This window comes from Ambystoma mexicanum, chromosome 2p (genome assembly GCF_040938575.1).
Source record: "Ambystoma mexicanum isolate Mex_15411 chromosome 2p, UKY_AmexF1_1, whole genome shotgun sequence".
Lineage (NCBI taxonomy): Eukaryota > Metazoa > Chordata > Amphibia > Caudata > Ambystomatidae > Ambystoma > Ambystoma mexicanum.
The window spans coordinates 1,408,987,011-1,409,008,051 of NC_090923.1; the positions used below are offsets into that span (position 1 = coordinate 1,408,987,011).

Genomic DNA, 21,041 nt, shown 5'->3' on the forward strand with positions numbered 1-21,041 from the left:
TCTCTTCTCTGTGGATGCTGAGAAGGCGTTGGACAGAGTCCAATGGGACTTTCTGGAAACTGTATTGGGTAAAGTAAACTTGGGAACTAGGTTTGGAAGAGGGGTGAAGGATGTCTATATGTACCCTAAGGCAGCGGTGTCGGTCAATGGTGAGAAATCCAGATGGTTCAATGTAGGCAGAGGAACCCGCCAGGGGTGTCCCCTTTCAGCGATATTATTTGCCCTCTCTCTCGAACCGCTGGCCCAAAAATGTTGGGATGATCATCAGGTGGAGGGCATCAAGGTGGGTGGGAAAGAATATAAGGTGGCCCTATACGCCGATGACAACCTCCTACATATGGTGAATCCTCTCACGTCCATTCCGAAAGCAATACATCTTATCAAACAATATAGGATACTATCTGGTTTTAAGATAACCCGGTCCAAGTCTATCCTCTTCCTGTTGTGTGAGCCTCACCAGGGTGAAACAGAACGATTTGACTCGTTGGGCCTCACGACCAGAGGTGACTCTCTCTGCTACCTGGGTATAAACCTCGCGCAAAATGTGGACTATCTGTACACTGCCAACTTCCCCACCCTGCTCTCACACTTTCATAATGACCTGAAAAAGTGGCATAAACTAACAATATCATGGTTAGGGAGATTAAACGCGATCAAAATGGTCTGCTTGCCTAGATTTTTATACCCGTTTCAGATGCTCCCGATCCGACTCCCGGAGACAAAAAGGGCGATAGCACAATTTCTGTGGCAGGTGAAGAAAGCAAGAGTAACATATGATGTCCTATCGCTACCCAAGGACAAGGGAGGGATGGGCCTACCAGACCATAGGAAATACTATGAGGTGGTCCAATTAAGAATTCTAGTCCCACACCTCAGAGGCCAGAAAGGACGTGAATGGTTTGAACTCGACAATCACAATATAGCCCCAGCTACGCTAGCTGAATGGCTATGGGTCCCGAGAAACAAACTTCTATGCAGATTACGTAATCACCCGTTACTGACCATATGGGAGATCTGGAGGGAACAAAGAGATACGAAAGAGATCATATCCTCGCCGTCCCCGCTCAGTCACATTTCGGTGCCAGGAATTAGAGGACATCCCTAATGATTCTAGTCCTGGTTCGAAGCGGGTCTCAAAAGGGTGGGTCAACTTTGGAAAGGGGAGAAGTTTATCACGCTACCACAATTGGAGGTGGCGCTAGGGATAGGCCGTCTACCGGTCTTTCCTTTCCTCCAACTTAAAGGGGTCCTAACAAGAGAGAAATGGAAGGAAAAAGTCCAACGAGAACTTAACCCCCTTCGAAAAAATCCTAAACAGGAGAACTAAAACGAAGGGCCTTATTTCACCCATGTACAGGGTCTTAGTAGAAGCTGGGGGTTGCTCAACTTTGAACTTGAAGACTAAGTGGGAGAGAGACCTTTGAACAGGTATAGATCCGGAGCTATGGGGGATTATATGCAGAGGGGCCTTGCAAGCATCAATATCGAGCCAATACAAACTCCACGCTATCAAATTGATCCACAGATGGCAATACGATCCACATAGACTTTCCAGAATGTTTCAATCAATGAGCCCCCTGTGCTGGTGTCAATGTGATAAGAGGGCAGATTATTGGCACATGTGGTGGGGGTGTACCCGCATCAAGGTGTTCTGGGATGAGGTGCATGGTGGATAAGGGAACTGGACGGGATCCAGCGGATAGCCGGACCGCTCCTCATATTGTTTGGTCTGGAAGAACACAATGGAGAATTTAGGAATGACGGGCCTGGCAGCCCCGCTCCTATTAGCGGCCCGGGCCTGCCTCGCAATGGGTTGGAAAGCGGCCAGAGCTCCTACGAAGGCAGAATGGATGCGTGTAGCCACCAACATCTGCATAATGGAGAGAATCACAGCAGCCCCCCAAGGAAAATCTACCCAGTATGAACAGTTATGGGGGGACTTTGTGAGCAAATATATACCCGTTGTTTGAGAGCCTGTACAGTACATTGAATAGTGAAGGGTAACTAGCGTGCACGCTGCTTCCATGTGGACCAACTTCTCCACTCCACACGGACGTCTCCCTGGAGTTTCTCGACACATTCTGAACTGTATCTCACCTGAGCGAGCTACTCCAAGACCTGAGGACACATATCTGGAAGAAAGACACTTGCCCATATGTCAAGATACAGAAAACGAAATGTGATGCCCATTATCGGAAGAGACACCGTTCCCAGGGAGGAGGGAGGGGGGGGACAGGGGTAGTTGTTGTTTAACGGATGACTGGGGACTGTTGGAGGGCGGGATGTTGGGGGGGATCATGTCTTAATGATACACCTTCAACACGGTCTCTTTTCTTATGTACAATGTTTTTGAAATCTTAATGAAATCAAATTAAAAAAAATAAACAAAAATTGGATGATTGCTAACTGCCTATGTTTGAATGGCTCAAAGACAGAGTTTCTCATTTTTGGCTCTACCCAGGCTCGAGAAAGGTTAGACGCTCGTGCCTTGACTGGATTACTGTGAGGCTCTTCTTTGTGGTGCCAGCAAAAAAGAACTTGAATAACGGTTCTACAAATTGATGCTGTTCAAATCGTGAGGAATTTCCCTAAAAGAGAACATATTTCAAGCCACAGGAAGGATCTCCACTGGCTTCCTATTCCAGCTAGAATCACGTTCAAATGGAACACTTGTACACAAGTGTGTCTTCGATCTGGCCCCGCGTTATCTGAAAGAGTGCATAAAGCTGCAACAACCATCACGTTTAACTAGATCTGCGGGAACTTCCAGACTGATCATGTCCCAGTGTCACGAACAAGAGGCGAGGGTCGCTTGTTCCCTGTGCACGCAGCTAGGGCATGGAACTCTCCTCCAGCCCATTTCTGCACAGAACCTTTCTGTGTTCCGTAAAAGTCTGATGCCCCCGCTCCTTGCTTAAAATGCCCCTTTCCTTTCATATGACACCCTTTTCTCGCCTGTGTGACCTTACCGTTGTCTCTTGTATCGATGTTAATCTATTAAATTAAATTATGTTCGTGTTTTGATGCATGCAGGCTTAAGCACTATATAAATTTGTAAGTAAAGGTAAAGGCACTGCCTTTCGGCCTGAAATCGACCTCAAGGGACTTTACAAAGTGCCTGGCTCCGATGGCAGTGCATCTTTCTGTTGAGGGCATCCACGTCTACCCTTGCCTGGACCATTGGCTCGTGCAATCCCGCTCCCATGCAGACGGCGAGGACCGTGCGTCTGCTGACGAATCTGGGATGCTCCATAAATTATCCAAAGTCCTGCTTGGAGCCATCGCAGAACGCTCTGTTTCTGGGAGCCCTACTGAACACAGTAACTGGTCTGGCATCTCCCTCGGAAGAGAGGGTGATAGTCATCCTAGGGGATGGTGCTCCGCCTGTCGTTGGCGCGGTCGGCTACTGTGCAAACCGTCAAGTCGCTGCTTGGCATAATGGTCCTCCTCCATCAACCTCTTTGTCCTTTGCAGACAACGGATGAGGCCTCTTCAGCAGTTTCTGAATGCGAGGTGGCTGCAAGTATCGGGATCCTGAACAGACAAGATCGCCCTCAACAATGATTCTGACGAGAAATACAGTGGTGGGGTGTGCGCTCTCATCTCAAGCAAGGGGCCCCATGCCATGTCCCTCCATACTAGGAGACAGTCACCAAGGATGCTTCTCTGGAATGTTTGGGAGCTCACATCGGACAGTTGCACGCCAGAAGAAAAGACCCTTCACATCAACGTCCTAATGCTTTGGGACCTCTTCTGGGCCCTCAAGTCCTTCCTGCCATTCGCGGAGGGACAAGGTGGTAAGGATCTTCACGGACAACACCACCATGTTCTACATCCGGAAGCAGGGCAGGATGTGCTCTCCGGCTCTCTCCAGGTAGGTCCAGGATCTGTGGCACTGTGCCATTCGTCAGGATATGTTTCTCGTCCCTTTTCACCTGGCGGGCACCAAGAACACCATTGTAGACTCGCTCAGCAGGGAGCTACGTTCTTACCACGAGTGGGAGCTTCGCCAGGACCAAGTGGATCTGTTATTCCATGAATGGGGTGAACCCCAGACCAACCTTTTCGCAACATCGACAAATTCCAAGTGTCAGAAGTTCGCCAGCAGGTTCCCGCAGCTGAGGAGCATGGGGGATCAACACACTCAGTGTCACTGTGGGGGTGATACCTGTCGCTACGGCGTGGGTGCAACAAATCTAGTATCCAGACCTGCCATGTCTGTCGGCGACTCCCTCCATCAGGCTGCCACTACTTCCCGATATTCTCTATAGAGAGGGAGAGGCGAGTCTGCACGACAACCCAGTGTCGCTGAACCTCAAGGCCTGGCTACTGCGGCCCTAGAATTTTGACATTACCTTTTACCTGCGGAGTGTAAGGACAACCTGGCCAAGACTAGAGCCTCTTCATTGCTGACGTTCTATGGCCATAAGTGGAAGCATTTCTCGTGTGGTGCCGGGCTCAAAAGATTACCCCTCCTGCATGCCACAGCCCTGCAGCTCCTACCATGCCTGCTTTCCTTGGCCAGGGCTGTACTGGCTCACGCATCTATCAAGGTGCACCTGGCCACTATATCCTATTACACCGGGACACCGGTTAGGCCTTCCCTGTGGTTGCACAGACTCCTCAAGGAGTTCCTCAGAGGCCTCTTTATTACTTTTTCACCAATGAAGGCTCCTGGCACAGCTTGGTAACTCAATGTAGTTGTGACTAAACTCATGCGTTGCCCTTTGAGTCGATGCATCAAGCCCAGTTCAATTTTCTCTCATTGAAGACAGCTTTCCTCGTGGCGATCACGTCACCCAGGTGGGTCTGGGAGATCCAGGCCCTATCTTGCAAGCAGCGGTACTTATCTTTCCACGCTTCAAGGGTGGTACTGCGTATGCACCCCACCTTTATGCTGAAGGTGCTGTTGTAGTTCCACCTCAAAAAGCCTTTGGTGTTGACTGTCTTCTTCCCAAATCCGTTGTCGCCAGCGGAGAGGGCCTTGCAATCGCTGGGCATGGCTCGTGTCTTGAAGTTTTACACAGTACACACAAAGGGGTTTCTGAAGACTTCTCAATTGTTTGATGATTTTGGACCTATGAATCATGGGAAGGGCTTGTCAAAAGCTTCCATCTCCAGAAGGCGCTCCAGTTGTATCATGCACCGTCATCTGCTGGTTAACAGACCCCTTCCAGGCCGGGCGAGAGCCCAATCCACTTGAGCCATCACAGGAACGACAGCGTTTCTCTCTGCTGTGCCCCTGCTCGACATCTGCAGGGCTGCAGTGTGGAGGTCCACGCACACCTTCCTTAGGTTCTACTGCTTCCACAGGGATTCCAGGGAGCAGTCCCGGGTTGGCCTAGCGGTGCTACGCAAACTGTTCACTTGAGGTGAGTCTGTTCCAGGGGTGAGTGTTTTTACTTCTATTGAACCTTGCCACCTCCCGTGGTTGGGTATGTGTACTGCTGTGTAATCTTTATTCATGAGTATGTGAATCCATGCCAGACCCCATGCTGGAGAAGGAACAGGTTACTTACCTGTAATCCCTGTTCTCCAGCATGGGCTTTGCATGGATTCACATGCAAACCCTCCCGCCTTCCCCTCTGTGGCTCTTCTTGGTTTATACTGCCACTTTACGTGCTACCAAATCTGAAGATGGCCTCCAGGGGTGGATTTAGGGAGAGGACGGTCATTGGATGGGGGCAGTATGACCCAAGGACATTGATTGGTTTAGAGGAGAAATGCAGTTTTCAAGCTAAAGTGAAACTGTTTTTTCTTTTACCTTTAACGCCTAGAGTACACTCAACTCGAGGCACAAGAGCTATACTAGCATTCATAGCAAATGCACCTTTAGGTGCCATTTGCAAAGCAGCTGCTTGGAGTTCCATTCACACCTTCAGACCTTCACCCACTACTACTGTTTGGGTACAAATTCAAAATGGAACTCCCAGGTGGGGCAAGCGGTGTTGTCTTTTTGCTGCGGTACCTGCTAACATCAACGCACCTTCCCCAGGTACTGCTTGCTAGTTTATGCAAAGAATGAGATTAGAAGCAGAACCGCAGAAGGCATACATTACTTACCGTAATCTTATTTCTGATGCTTGTATCTGCTTAGATTCACATGTGGCCACCCTTCCTCCCCTCTTGGAGTTGAAGGTACATAGACATCTTCCAACTTCTTATTTTCCTGCACTCACGCATACACTCTAGGCTACCTCATGCCAGAAACAAAACCCTCGGAGGGACCTCGACGCGTGAGGGACCATGGGTGCAGTACATGTGACACTAGGGATAGTATTACAAACACCTCCAGGCAACGTCTCTTTCGATCTTCGTAAACAAGCCTATTGCTTATTTTGTGCCTAACTGCACTAATACACCCATCCCAACGCCCAGGCTCGCCACCCATAACTTCTGAAGTCTGCCTTGCTGCTCAGTCTGTTAACTTGATGCATTTTGTCTAGACTGAAGTGTTAATTAACTAGGATGGCCTCTCAGTACCCTCCCACAGGCCTTGTTCTGAAAATCCAGCTTAACCACCACATTCTGTAACTATGAAGGGGACTGCTATGTTCCTTGAGACCAGTGATTTTATCACACAGACCATTAATGTTTAATGGAATACATTTGTGCGTTCTCTGAGCCATTGTCATGATGAAATAACGTCTAAAGTCGGTCAACCCAGCCATAATAACCAAGGAGGCAACTTCGAAGTACCCTTTCCAATTGTATGCTGACCATCCAGTCTTGGATGTCATCACACTATCTTCACCTTAACACGTCCAAAACGGAAGTTTTTCTTTCCTGCTTCCACTATTCCTCTTCCTCCTTTATCTTTATCTATTTCTTTTTCCCCCATCATCTTTCTATTTATGTCTCGATCCGCAATCTGGTAGTTATCTTTGACACTTCTTTCTTTCACTGCTCACATTACTTTTATCACTAAATCTTGCTGTTTCAGCTTTTTAATATCCGTACAGTCAGTCGTTTTCTTCCTTTTGAGGCTATTAAGCTCCTTTTCTATTGCTCCACCATACTTCTTGGTCTTCCAGCTTCCCATCTTGCCCCTCTTTGCTCCCTCTATCATCCTTCCATTCGTGTAATCTCTCTTCTTTCTTCTCTGATTCTATTTCTTTCCTTCCCGTTCTCTTCACCCTCAATCACCTTTTCTTCTGTTCCTCACCTGCCTTGTGCTTCTCCACATCTTTGTTCCTTTTCTGTTTTAGCTCCTAAACACTGGAACTTTCTCCCTCTTTCACTTCGTTCTACTTCCTCTTTTCCTCTTTTGAAAACTCAGATTAAGGCCCATCTTCTTAAACTCTTTTTGTACCATCTATTGCCTTTTATTGTACAGATCTCTGTACAGAGTGTAGATGTTAGGCGCTATATAAATAACAATAAAATACAATTACCACACTACCCTGTTTACATCGGTGCCATCAAATTCCTGAAACAAACCTTTGTAACCTAACTCCCCACCTGTCCTTGTGAGATGACGCATCTGTCATCCTCTATGTGCCCTCTGAATCATTATGAACATAGTAAAATAAGCACAAAGGCGGGCTGATGTTCCCAATCGCCCTTTCTGCTCCCCATTGAATGTATACAGGAAGGATCGGTTACACGCATGCCGTGCCAGCATAATTCTTTTACTTATCAGGCATGTACATCATTACGAGTACCATTTCCTCCCTTCATGAAAGTTGAAAGAACATTGCATCCTTCCCCCAAACGAATATAGCTCAAAGTGCTAAGATCCACAGCCTCAGTCTGTGGATCCTAGTAACATGAGTAGCAGCTACTTCTGCAGTATGGGTGACATTTCCCTCTGTCTTCTTAGAAGTCCCTCTGTCCTCCTCCCTTTCTCTTTGTTGCAGCCAATCCCATGCTTTGCACAGCAAACCAAACAAACATGCCCGATTTCCCAGGATTACCATAAAGTTTACCAGGAAACAGTGGAATATATTTGTAGTTCTTTCTCAGCTCCTTCTTGACCACTTCAAAGATGTTCCGCCACTGTTTTCGTAAAATTGGCGAATAGGAAGATCTTAGATCCATCTGCCACACCTGGATAATTCTGTCTAGGCTTTTTAAGGAGAGCATCTCTATCTCTGGTTGAGTTACCTGGTTAGCAACAACTTTGGTAGATTGCCCTGTAGGAGAATGTCTTGTTGGCATTCTGTTTGCCCTTTTGATGGCACAGAAATTGGCTAATGCTTTCCTACCATAATGTCTTATAGGCCAGAGTTCCATCGACTGTCCTGCCCATTCAGATAGCCCGATAATGTTCAACTTGTTTCGACACCAAAGCGCTTCTGCGTCCTCATCCCAGTCTGACACTTGATCATTCAGTTTCTCAACTGTATCTTCAAGAGCTGATATTGGTTCTTCTGCTTTGATTGTTCTGTCTGCCGCGTTCTGTCTATAGCAATGATAGGCCGCAACCCCCTCCTCAATCTCATTCTCCAGCGACTACCATGATTCTTGTATCTCTTGCATCACCTGACCTAAAGATGGTTCCATCAAGACAGTTCTTGTTTTGTCACACTGATCATCCTGTATTGTACCAAGTCGTTCACACTTGCCTCTCTGTTGTGTGACACCCCCGAGCCAGAGATATCATTTTGCATCTTGTTTTTTAGGTTGATTTCCTTAGCTTTCCACTTGTCATGACCACCTTCAATGGGTTTACCAGGTAACCCAATGTGGATTCCACCAAAACCATCCAGAGCTCTATTTCAGAACTGTTTCACGAGTATCCTCCTTTCCCAGGTACCAACACATGTGCATCATCTTCAGTATGCGGCTGGTAATTTACTACCAAAGTGTTAGGTACTTGCTATATTTTCTGGGTGGCTCTGATCTCTCCTTCCAATTTTCATCAGGGTCCAGAATTCCTGTCACCCACAGGATGGTTTCCAGTTGCAGTGTACCGCTTTTGTCTTCAACCAGTAAGTACTGTTGTACTCCTAATCGAGCACCCTTCATGGGGAGTTCTGATCTCACAAGGGGGATTGTAGAATGGATAAAAAGTATCCTTCTACCAATGGGAACATAAGTTCACTCAAGTAACCCAAGAGAAAATAAAAAGGGGGAGCCTAAGGGGCACCCTAACAACACTGCACAGAAAGTGCTGTATGCTGCAAGATGTCCAAAAAGATAAAGGGAAGTATAATTACAAATATCAAGTAATGGATAGTTACAAAAATGTCTTTCATGGAGTGAGTAAAAGAAAGGGTGAGTGGGGGAGAAGGTTCCCACTCACTCAGGAACATAGAAAAATTATCCACAAGTGCAGCAAACAGTGCTGGGGGTCTCAAAGGTGAGGGAGATTTAGCATAAATATGAACATCTAACGTAATAATAACAAAGATTATATTTTTTCAGTAAACTGTCGACTCCCTATACCCAAGTAGCACCTAGCAGTGAAGCCACTTGGCCCACATAAATTACCATTGTAAGAAGCAGGACTAACTTGGTGGGCTTTATAAATCCTGAACAGGTTGGTCTCCTCAAACATCTCAACACGTTCCATCTCTGTGTAGGCACTGTAGTTTGCACATCAAATGACTGTTACCTAGTATTTTCAATAGCACACCTGTGCCATTCAGATTACTTGTGGTGCTGTTGTCTGCGAAAGGACAACGGTGTGGCCAGCCTGCAAGTGCATAGTGGAGGAAACATGTTATTGTGGATGCATTTTTGGCTCACATTTACGTTAAAAAAATGTTATTGTGTTTTTGTTCTGCAGTAAGAACAAGTGCAGCCCATGCAAGAGTAACTACAGTCATTATTTGTATGTTTTTTAAAATCTTTTTGCAGCTTTTCCCACCATGCCTCACTCCTCTCCTATTGGAAGAGCTGAGGCAGAGGCGGGAGAGCAGGAAGGGGGAGAACCTAGAGAAGTTCCTTGAAGACCTGGAAGAGTCTGAGGTACCCACGAAGAAACGGTTGCGTCAGCTGAGGGAGGAAGAGAAGCTGCAGAAGAAGCTTCTGAAGCAGCAGAGGCAGAGTTCAGGTATGTGGCCAGTTATGCTTTACATATTCTATCTGCAGTGCAGCACTTCCCACTGCTGTGTATGCAGTGGTTAATGTAGCTGTAACACTACCAGAGAATGGTCTGAGGGACACAGTACTAGATCTTCTAGGGCAGGAACTATACATCTTCACAGCATTACTATTGTTTGAATTGTTAAAAAAGGCCATCAAGTGAATAATGTCAAAATAGGTCACAAAACCTAACTGGACATCCTAAAGCAAGCATTGCATCAGGAATCCTGTTCAGTGCTGACTGTTCATAATGCACTATAGGGTAAAGAGAAGTTGATCTGGACTCTTTTCTGGCCAGAGGTATGAGGGGGATCAAAGACTTCTAAGCATTAGGCGCTAGACCACACCTCTCAGAGATGATTAACATGAAGTTTGAACAGACAAAAATGGAAAGTATACATGCTTTGACTTGCTTTGGTGTAATGTGTTCCGAAGGCTTATGCATATCCTTTTCACCTGCTTTTTTGTCACCAAGATGATGGGTCCCCCCTGTGTTGTTCCCCTAGCCATTGTGATCAACATTCGGCAATACCATATTAAATGTGCAACTGCTCAGCACCAACTGCTAGTCAGTGCACATCAGCCAGAACAACACACTTTGTAATTCAGCAGTGTATTAAAGGGTGGGTTGGGTGAAAAAGGCTTTCCTTTTGGAATTGCTTGGGGAATCCTCTCATGCAACCCTTACTCCGCACCTCCATCCCCTGCCCACTGTACAGTGCATTTCTCCACTTCCACGTCCTAGGCAAGTTTTCTCTCTCCTTTTACTTCATTCCCCACAGTTACCATCCGTTTGACTTCATGGGGGAGGGCCACCCCATGAACCTCTCCTTACTGTGTACACCTCCACTACTGTGATCCCTGCCTTTCCTCTTCCTCCCTCAATCACTGTCCCAGGCCCCGCTCCACTTTCTTTTTCTGATGCCTTCCCCGCTTCCTGTAACAGTGGCAGCGCTAGTCTGCTGCGTTCACCCGTTTGCCACTATGGCTGTGCCTTGTTTCATCCCGATTGTTTAGGATTCTCTTTCTCACATGCAACCCCCACTGGCCCTCTTTTAGTCTGGGGAGCAGACGGGTCTACCAAATTTCAGAAGTGTTTCAGTCGGCAGTCTTGGTGAGTTTTTGTTGTCCAAAGAAACAAATGGACAGAACTGTGGAAGAGGAGGCAACTCTATTACCAGAGGGCAGGCTTTACCGTACAGGAGAAGTTGGTCGTCAGTGAAAGCTTACACACAACAATACAGTAATTAGTAAAATAAGAGAAACATGCAGGCAAGTTTCTACAAAAGCATCAGTCTTTACTGATGCACGCTCTATAACTAAAAACACTAATAACCCATCCCTGCTTGGAAACCCCTCAAGATTACAGCGTGGTTAGCTACTTTAGACAATGTTTGGTCAGAAAGCCATTTGGCTTTCCTTTTACTAACGTTGGTTGCCCTCCAAAGTTTTAGCTATTTTTGGGGGGTATCCTGTCTTATTTTTGCTGACAGAAACTACTACTAAGGTATCCCTGAAAGCTGGAACTGTATTTTGATGTGCTGCCATTAGTAGTATGTATGGCTATTGGAGCAAATGTGTTTTGACTGTTTGGGCCTGTGTGGACACTCTAGAGCTCACAAAAGGCTCTTTCGTGTGAGTGGCATCTAGCTTTGATTGGATGATGCTCTGTGACACCTAAGCCAGTCTGTCTTGTCTGTGAATTTTGCTGGCAAATCCTGATTGGATGGCCACCAAAATTGTGCAATGATGATTGGAGTGTTGGAATAGCCCTCAGCTGTGTGAAGGAGTCTGTAAGTGGCTGTTAGGACCCTGAACCATTCATCACCTACCAGCCGCTAATGTGTCCTACTGGCACATGCCAGCTGGTGCCTCCCACACTGGCTTGTGCAACTCATAGCTGCAGTGCCACAACGGAACGCCTCAGGGTCTCTATTGGAAGTGATGGTGTCCAGGGTATAAATGTTGCAGCCCACCCAAGCCCAATATGTGATGTTGGTATTTGTTCATATCTGTTTTTTGATTTGTAAGTTTTGTTCATGTATGATTTATTGTTGTGAAATTTATTATGAATCATTAAATCTATTTTCTGGTATATATTCGACTATTGCTATATTGAGTGTACAATTCTGAGTTCTCCCCAAGTGATGACTCTTGACATCACCACGAGTGTTGATTTGGTTGTCTGGCTAAATACACAGCACTACTTCAATTGATTGTTTACAATGTATGTTTATGTATTAATCATTCCTGGAGGGAAAATTTAATTGTTTTACTACAACCGCAAGAGTGTGGGGCATGACATTGAAGGCCAGACGTCTGGACAAGAGTTTGCCCGAAGCCACAGGGGTTCCTCTGTACCTGGCCGGGCTCACTTGGAGCACTAATGTCAGAGGCACTATGGCCGGAGTCCCTCTGTGTTACAAGAAGAGACGAGAGGAGGCTGCACTCAACGTGTGCTTCTTCGTCGAAACATAACCACTCTGATAGCATTAAGAAAAAGAATAGTGAGACTGATAACTCAGCCAGGGAGACTGTGCAAAGCTGGTTCATAACTGCAGGTGCCGGGGGCCCCATTACAGAGAGAATTTAGAGCCCTTCCAGTGGGAGATGCTGACACATTTCACAGAAATGCAGCAGCAGCTGGTGACATCCACTTCTACTCCGTGCCTGTTGCATAGTGCAGATCTGGAAACGGAGAGCAGCATGACTTGATTATACTAACAGTGCCGGACATCCCCAAAAGGCTATGCGAGTTGAGCACTATGTTCTGGACAGATTTATCCAGGACTCCTCCACTGACTCCTTAGAGTAGAGATTAGCTGTAGTGGAGTCCAGTGTGGTGCCAGTGCAACATGAGATGCTGAGAGAAGTTGGAAGCTGATTGACTTTCGGAATGGAGGCTGCAGCCAGGAAGTCATGCATGATGGTGGGTAAGCTACTTGATGGGGGTGATGATTTTGATATTGCTGAATGGGCGGATCACGATTCCAGAGCCAGATATGATTACACACAAAGGTCAGGTGAGGTGTAAAAAAGCCTGAACACGTCAATCTTAGGTGGTCTTCAATGAGTCTGTGCCATTAGGTCATAATGCAGAATGTGTTGTCAATGGCCCTTGTGAAGAAAGCTGTTAAGGCCATGAACATCCAGGTCGTGGACGCTGCGGACCATGGGGGAAAAGACACGGATGTGATTAAGAAAAGACTGAAGGCGGCCAACCCTTTTACCCTATTGAGGAATACTTTAAGAATGGGCATTTGGAAATAACTGATGGCAACTCCGGACTTGCACTGAAACATACAACGAAAACACAGCAGTTTGAGAGGGAACCCTCTTATCTATTTGAAAAAACAACGACTGACTCATTAGTGGTTCATGCAGAAAATTGTAGGGTGCATTCCCAACCTGGCCATCCGACAGGGTGACTAAGAAATAAACACCATGGCCAAGAAGGTTTTTGCTTCATTAGCTCTGTGATCTGCCAATACAGCAACCACCCTGGCCGATAATAATTTTCCTTCTTAGAGGTGGTAGAGAAAGCAATCGCTCAACTGCCAATGGCAAGGAGAGAGGTAATGCAAGAAGTAGTTGCAGATGGGTTCAAGACTGCTGGGCACGTTATTCAGGCGGGCTTAGACGCCATGGATTCGGTGGCCCGGGAAACGGTAATGTCAACAAGCTTTAGGTGCCATGGTTGGTTGCACCCTGGAGATTTCTCAACTAATGTCCAGATGAAGATTGTGGACATCTCCTTTCAAGCAGACAAGCTCTTTAGGGACTTGGTTGACCGTACATTGGAAAAATGCAAGAAATCTAAACAATCATAGGTCTGTAGGCTACTCCAGTGTCTTCTGTCATGATTCCACCATCCACACATGCTGACACCATGATCCCAGCTCAGGCACACACAATAGGCATGGTCTGGACCCAGCACATGGCTGGCTGGTCTAGGCAACACCTTATGGACATTGCTGCCCATGCCAAAATGGCCCCCAAACCAGGACGCCTTGTGGGGCACAAGATGGCCCCCAGATAATTCAAGCGTCATGATTCCATGGTGGTCTAGTGGTGCTGGGTGGAGCCTAGGGCTATTTAAACCATGCGCTGGGCCACACCCAGGACTTTGCGTTTTCTCCGGCTGCAAGCCAGGCAGCGTATTGCTTATCCCTGCAAGACCCAGCGTTTCGCGTGCTGAGCGATCGGCACGCCGTAGGCCCCGCCTGACAGCTGTAAGAGCTCCAGCTGATTCCACACCATCATCGGGTCCATCCAATCAGCATCCTGAGGATCTCCAGGGCTCTGCATACCTACCGCAACCCCATCTGGTACTCCTCCGACACTCAGCACCTCAGATCTGCATTATTCCGGATGCACCCGCATGCTGCTGTTAACACAATCCACTCACCAGCAAGGCTTGCTCAGCTCCGGAGCCTCATTCCATTTCGCCGCCGAAGGATTCCATTCAGCCTGTCATTTCGCTTCGCTCCAAAAGGAGGGAGAAAAGCACCCGTTAGCAACAGGAAGGCACGCAGGTTATTAGGCAGTTACCCTATGTACGTTGCAACACGGACATTCGTTCTAGATAGTGCAGAAGGTTAAGTAAATGCAGAAAGACCCCAGCAGTACACGCTGCTCAATAAGGACATTTCTAAAGACAATACAGCACAAGGCCATTCCTAAAGACCATACAGCAGGACACGCTGCTCAACAAGGACATTTGCAAATCAGAGCCTCTTCAGCAGAACACTGTGCTCGATACTTGGTCTCCTTTGTTAGTTGCTAACTTGCTACTTCAATAACTTTAGACACTGGAAGAAATATGCAGAAACTCTTCATTATTTGCTGTTTGACAGGACCTCACGCCCTCTCCGAACTGCCTTAAACTAGGGTTGCATTTTTGGACTTTAAAAGACTTGCCAGGCAAAGAAACCGTCTCTAAAACCTTGAACTAAGCACATGTTGCACTAACCACTTATTTTCCTCCCTTCTATATGTGTTTGCAGAGTAAATGCATTACCGTATGACCTGTTGAAAACCGCATGAGTGCGCAATTACCAATAATATGATAACCTTGTCTTTTCCCTTTAGTTTTTTTTAATTCTATTTATATTATGGTTTTTGTACAATATAAACAAACTTTGTGAGCAAGGCAACTTATCAACCCTCTTCCTTCCCCACCCAATTCCCACCCCTGATAACTGTGTCTTTAAACTCAGAGAAACATAAACCTTCGGTTGTCTTCCTACTTTCCCATCTCCATCTTAACTTTTCAGTGAAACTGTTCCCTGCAATCACCAGTTCCCTGTACTTAGCTGAAATCGGACCCTTCATTTCTGTTTTTTTATCAAAGAGCTTCTCAAAGGGGGTAAGATCTCTCTGTAGCGCATACTTCCATTTCCCCCCGTGAGCAACCCTTTTAACTGAAGGTAAGAGAAGACCGAGAGGGCCCCCACGCACAGCTACCTTTCCAATGCCGTTATAGTAATGAAGGTCCCGTCCCTCCACAGTTGACCAACCCTCTCGAGGCCTGCCTCGAACCATGCCTGAAATCTTTCTGGGTTCGGAATCGCGTCACGTATTACAGGTGCTCACAAGTCACTCAGAGGAGAAGGCCACGTCGTTACCCGTGGATGTCATTACCCTGTCTCCATATCTACCATATTGTGCCCAGGATCGGGTGATCTCAGATCGAATGGTGGAGCCTGCCTCTGGGCGCCCATAACATTCCCCCACAGTGGCAGGGGACAGGTGGAGATTATCCAGACAGACCCATTGGTATTCCTTCTGCATTCTAAGATGCGGTATGAGGACCATTAGCTGATCCGCCTTTATAATACGGTTTCATATTTGGGAGACCTGCACCCTATCTTTCGGTAAAGTGAGGACCTCGAAGGAAATTTCACCATAGCCCCCTTTATCTCATGGAAATAGGGCTCCGGGACCCGGATTTGGGAGCATGTGGAACGCGTATAGGAACCTCTGCAAACGCACTATCTTCAGGGCCTCGAGGCGCCCTATCCAGGATATGGTCAGTTTACCACATCTTTCCAAGTTGGCCCGAAACCTGGACATTAGAGTAGGGAAGTTGCCTTCAAATAGGTCTCCCACCTCCCTCGTGATGTGAATCCCCAAGTATCTCAGTGTGCCCACGTTGACCAGTAATCCCAATGGATCGAACCTATGTATCTCTCCGTCCCCATCCCTGTCCAGGGGGAACAGGACCGATTTAGCCCTGTTAATCTTAAATCCGGAGAGGTTACCTTACTGCTCGATTAATGGGATCACCCTAGGTACAGTGGCCAGGGGGTTCCTGACATGCAAAAGCATATAGTCTGCGTATAACGCAACCTTGTTCTCCACCTCCTCACCAAGAATCCTTCTACGTGGGGATCTTCTCTAATTCTCTGAGCTAGTGGTTCCAGGGAGAGCGCAAATAGGATTGGCGAAAGAGGGCACCCCTGTCTCGTGCCCCTACTTAGGGCAAACCAGGGGGAGTAATCACCGTTAACTGCCACACAAGCATGGGACGACGACCCGTAAACTGCCATTATACCCCATCTGATCCTAGAGCCCAAGCCTGCTTTATCCAACATTTCCCTGAGAAATCCCCCACTGAACATGGTCAAAGGCGTTTCCCCATCCCCTGTGCCTCATGGATCGAATGTAGGGTCTTTCTAAATGTATCCGCCCCCTGACGTCCCTTTATAAAGCCCACCTGGTCAGAATGGATCAACTGGGGCATGTATAGTTCGTGTCTTGCCGCAAGGACTTGTGTGTAAATGTTTACGTCTATATTTAGGAGAGAAGTGGGGTGATAAGATCCACATAGGCGCGGGCCGCTACCCTCCTTGGGTATCAGTTATAAGCGTGTGGGAGAAGGATTTCGGGGCTTCCCCTGACTCGCAGATATCATTAAACAATTCTACCATGAACAGGATGAGGGGGGTTAAAAAAGCCTTGTAAAAACCTGCTGAGAAGCTGTCCTCCCCCAGGGCCTTCCCCATAGGTACTCTTGCCACCGCCCTCTTGATTCCTTCGGTCGTTATAGGAGCCTCCATTGCCTCAGCCTCCTCTAGGGAGAGCCTGAGCATCTGAATTTCTTCCAGATACTTTATTTCCCCTGCCTCCAGACTGGTGTCGGTTTTATAGAGCTTTTCATAAAATGATGCAAATGCTTCTTGGATCCCTTTCTCTCCTCGGTCCTGCGGTATATCAAACCCTTCTATGGGCTTCACCCACCGATCAGCCCATTGTCTCCTTAGTCTAGCCGCCAGGAGTGCATCCGCCTTATCTCCTTTTTCATAAAACTTTTCTTTCAAGAATTGTAATTCCTAGTTATTTGACCTTCCTCTAGTAGTCTTAGCTCTCCCCTTTTGCCCCTCGCTTCCACAACCCTTTCCTCCTGCCCATCAGGGGCATCTCTAGCCCTCCTATCTAGCTCTGCAATCTCGGCCTGCAGCCTGTTTTCAATTAGAGTCCGCTCTCATTTCTTCCAGGGCCCCTCCCGGATCAGGATCCCCCTCCATGTCACCTTCCCTGTCTCCCAGACTGTTCTCCTCGAGACCCCTCCCGTGTTATTTATTTAAAAAAATTACTCAATCACTTTGGCCAGTTCCAAATGGAACACCGCTTCCACAGGGATTTGTTGCATCTCCATTTGGACCCTCTAGGCACCATCCCGTGCCAGTTCAAGTCCACTAATACCATATCATGGTCTGATCAGGTTATCAGAGGAAATAAAAAAATATATATATCTTATTTTCAGCTGTCGTTTCCACAGTTGGTGGAGGAGCACTCCAAAGTCCCAAAACAGAGATCAGGAAACCAAATCCACAATACTTACGATTTATTTAAGTTAAAAAAGTTCCATAGAATATGTTGCACATCCTCATGGCATATAGAAAAAGTTTTCACAAACCACTCACATTGTGGTCCTCCCAAAATAACTGTCGACTTGATAGATGAAGTCTACGCGTTTCGCGGTCCACTGACCGCTTGTTCACAACTATATATATTAGTCAATTCTAGTGAAAGTGCAGTGCGGAGCTGAGTAAAAGTGATGGCCTCTTTCCAGCGGCCTCCAACATTTCCAGGATCTCACCGTAGGCCAGTCTCGGCACAGCATCCGTTCCCCCACTCCCCCCAATCCCTGGCCTGTCTGTCGAGCTTGAAATCTGCCCAAGCATTGAAGTCACCCCCAATATTATATGGCCTGAGGCCTCAAGCATTATCTTAGGGTGAGTTTTCTTCAGAAACCGCAGTTTACTCTGGTTCGGGAAATAGATCGTAGCAAATGTGAATCCCACCCTTTTAATAGTCCCGGAGACCAGGAGGGCCCTACCCTCCTCATTAGCCCAAACCTTTGTGACCTCCATTGTAAGCCCTTTACCAATAAGAATTCCCACCCCCGCTTTTCTTAGGGGGCCCGAGCCCCAATATTCTTGACCCAGTGTCCTGCCCGGGATTCTCCGTTCCTTCCATCTAGCATATTTAGTCTCCTGGATAAACATTAAATCTAGTCCAGCCCTGTGGAATTCCCTGGACACTAAAGACCTTTTCGTGGGAGAGTTCATCCCCTTTACATTCACCGTCCCCACCATCAGGTGGCCTCCCCCTGTGTCATCTAAAACTACAGCCATCCTGCTATTCTCCCACACCTGGGTCCTCTTGCAACTCTGGGTGGCCTGGCCACATAAATCCGTCCCTAGACAACAGAAAACCGCAACTTTAAAAAGATCTGTATCATACCCCCACCCTGATATTCCCCCATTTACACTCCTACTCCTCCCGGTTAACATCGCCAGGAAAAGGCAGGACCACCATTTGGAACCAGATCCCTGCCGGTCTCACGCCCAAAGTGCCTCATTACCGTTGAGCCCCCTCCCGTCCCACGTGCCCAAACATCAGCTCAGCTTTTCAGGCTATAGCCTACTTCAACAACTGACCAGTGCCCTTAACATGCAAACTGCTTCATCAAAACACATTGGGGGGCCTGCCTGGTCTTGCATAACCCCCGCTCATCGCGGAGGAAACTATCCCGGTCCTGTGTCAACACCTTAGCTGTTTCTCACTGTGAATAATGTGTCTGCCATAGGCGATGTGTTCAACTTCCTATATTTCCTGGATCCCGACATCCATCTTCTCCTGGTACCCTTAATCAGCCACAGTCTGTTGCAATCCGCCTTATCTCCACAGTTCTTCGATGTGTCGGTTTCTCCAAGCATCTCCCCGGTGACCTTCCAAATGTCTTCCTCCAACGTCAGTCTATATTTGTGTCAATTTCAAAGGAGATTGAGAACAGGAACCCCCATCTGTACCTCATTTCTCATTTAGACACTTAGTCAGGGACGAGCACTTCCTCCTCTTGTTTATGGTCAGGGAGGACAGGTCCTGAAAAATCGTTACTCTGGTACTCTTAGCGTCTTCGCCCATGTAAGTGCCCACGAGTCAGAAGGAGTCCCCTTTGTCCGCAGCCCGGGGCCCTGACCTCCCAGGACAGGCCTAGTGCTTCTCTTCCTTCTGAAGGGTGGGGTCCCCCACCTCCCGCAATTAGCCCACCGCTGGTGCCGCTGAGCGGGGGGGGGTGTTCTTCTAAGGTTCTAAGGTTCTCCTTTGAGTTGTCAGAGTGTCCTAACCTTTCAGGTGGGGTGCTGATGTTGGTGTGGAGGCCAGCACTGTGTTCGGGGGTCACCCCTTATTCCTTTGCCCTCTAGCTCCTTCAGTCCACCAAATCAGAGTTCCCACTGTTGCTCCACGATATTTCACTCCTTCCCAGGCGGGCCCCAGCACCAATTTGCACCGGGTGGAGCTTGCCCACAAGCGAGTCCTCAACGTGGGGGGCTCTGTTCTCGTGGGCCCCTGTGTACTTTATTGTCCGTGGGGGGGATAGTGGAGTAATACCCCCTCCACTCCTCTGGTATATTAGGGCCCAGGGCTCCCTCAACCCACCTCCAAGAGGTTGTCTCTTTCAAGTCCTGTTAGGGCTCCAGCCCGCCTCCTCCTCTCATTGGGGCAGGCACCCCTGGCACTGCAGGGGCCCGCTGTCTCTTTGCCAGCACCCCGTGAATTGCGGGTGCTCTCCTGGCTTCCCTGTTGCAATCCTATTTGGGCTCCAGACCGCCACCTCCTCTTTTTGAGGCCAGGCCCTCCAAGCACTGCAGGGAGTGGGCCTGCAGTCTCTATGTGAGCATCCTGGTAGTTGGGGGTGCTCTCTTGGCTTCCTCTCCATAGTCCTTTATGGAGGCCCGGCACTCCTCGTACTGTGGGCGGGGTCCCGCAGTCTTTATACGCTCTCCCCGCAAGTTGGGGGCACGCTCCTGGATTCCCAGCTGCGTTGTCACTCGGGGACGACTCCTCCCCAGGCGGGCCGGCTTTAACACATGCGCCGGCCGCCTAACTGGGCTATTGGGGGTCCTCCCTCCACCAACGGACCAAGTGCTGGGTGTAGCGAGGGCGGGGGGGCCGGGTTTACCTCCCCTCACCCCCTCTGCTACCTTGTCCCGGGCATCGGTGCCTCGTCCGTGGGCTGCGTCCCTCATACGGACATCCAGGCGAGCAGGATCTTCAACTTTAACTTTCCCTGCAGAGGTCGACGGCTGTTTCTCTGTGATTACGCGGCCGATTTTGTACGCCTTGGAGCTGCAGCTACAGCAAGAGTTCCCTCGTCGCTCTGTCCGGTCTGCAGGGTGGTGGGTGGCTGGAAAGTGGGGGCTCAGGCCACTTTGAGGACCCATGACATAAGAGGCTCACGCAGAGGCCACCAGCATCCGCACGCCCCTTGGTGGCCGATCAGTCTTTTCCTTTTCTAACATTGCTACAATTGTAACCACGAACAAACAAAAGTGAAAGTGCCCTTTTGAAGTGTATTATCTAGTATTCCTAAGTGTTCTACCATAAACGTTTGAAGTATTTAAAGTGATTCTGGTGTAAATATAATACATATATATCTTTTATATAAATATATGGAAGTGATTCTTTGCTGTCTAACTAAGATTCGGAGTACTTAC

At 47.9% G+C, this 21,041-nt stretch overlaps 1 protein-coding gene across 1 annotated transcript in view; it reads left to right on the forward strand.

Moving 5' to 3' along the window:
* Nucleotides 1–21,041, forward strand: part of LOC138567558 (uncharacterized) — a 1,087,151-nt gene that overhangs the window by 1,009,753 nt on the left and 56,357 nt on the right. The window contains exon 10 of the mRNA XM_069645895.1: nt 9,805–10,000. Within this exon, the coding sequence (XP_069501996.1) occupies nt 9,805–10,000 (196 nt within the window). The remainder of the gene's footprint in view (nt 1–9,804; nt 10,001–21,041) is intronic.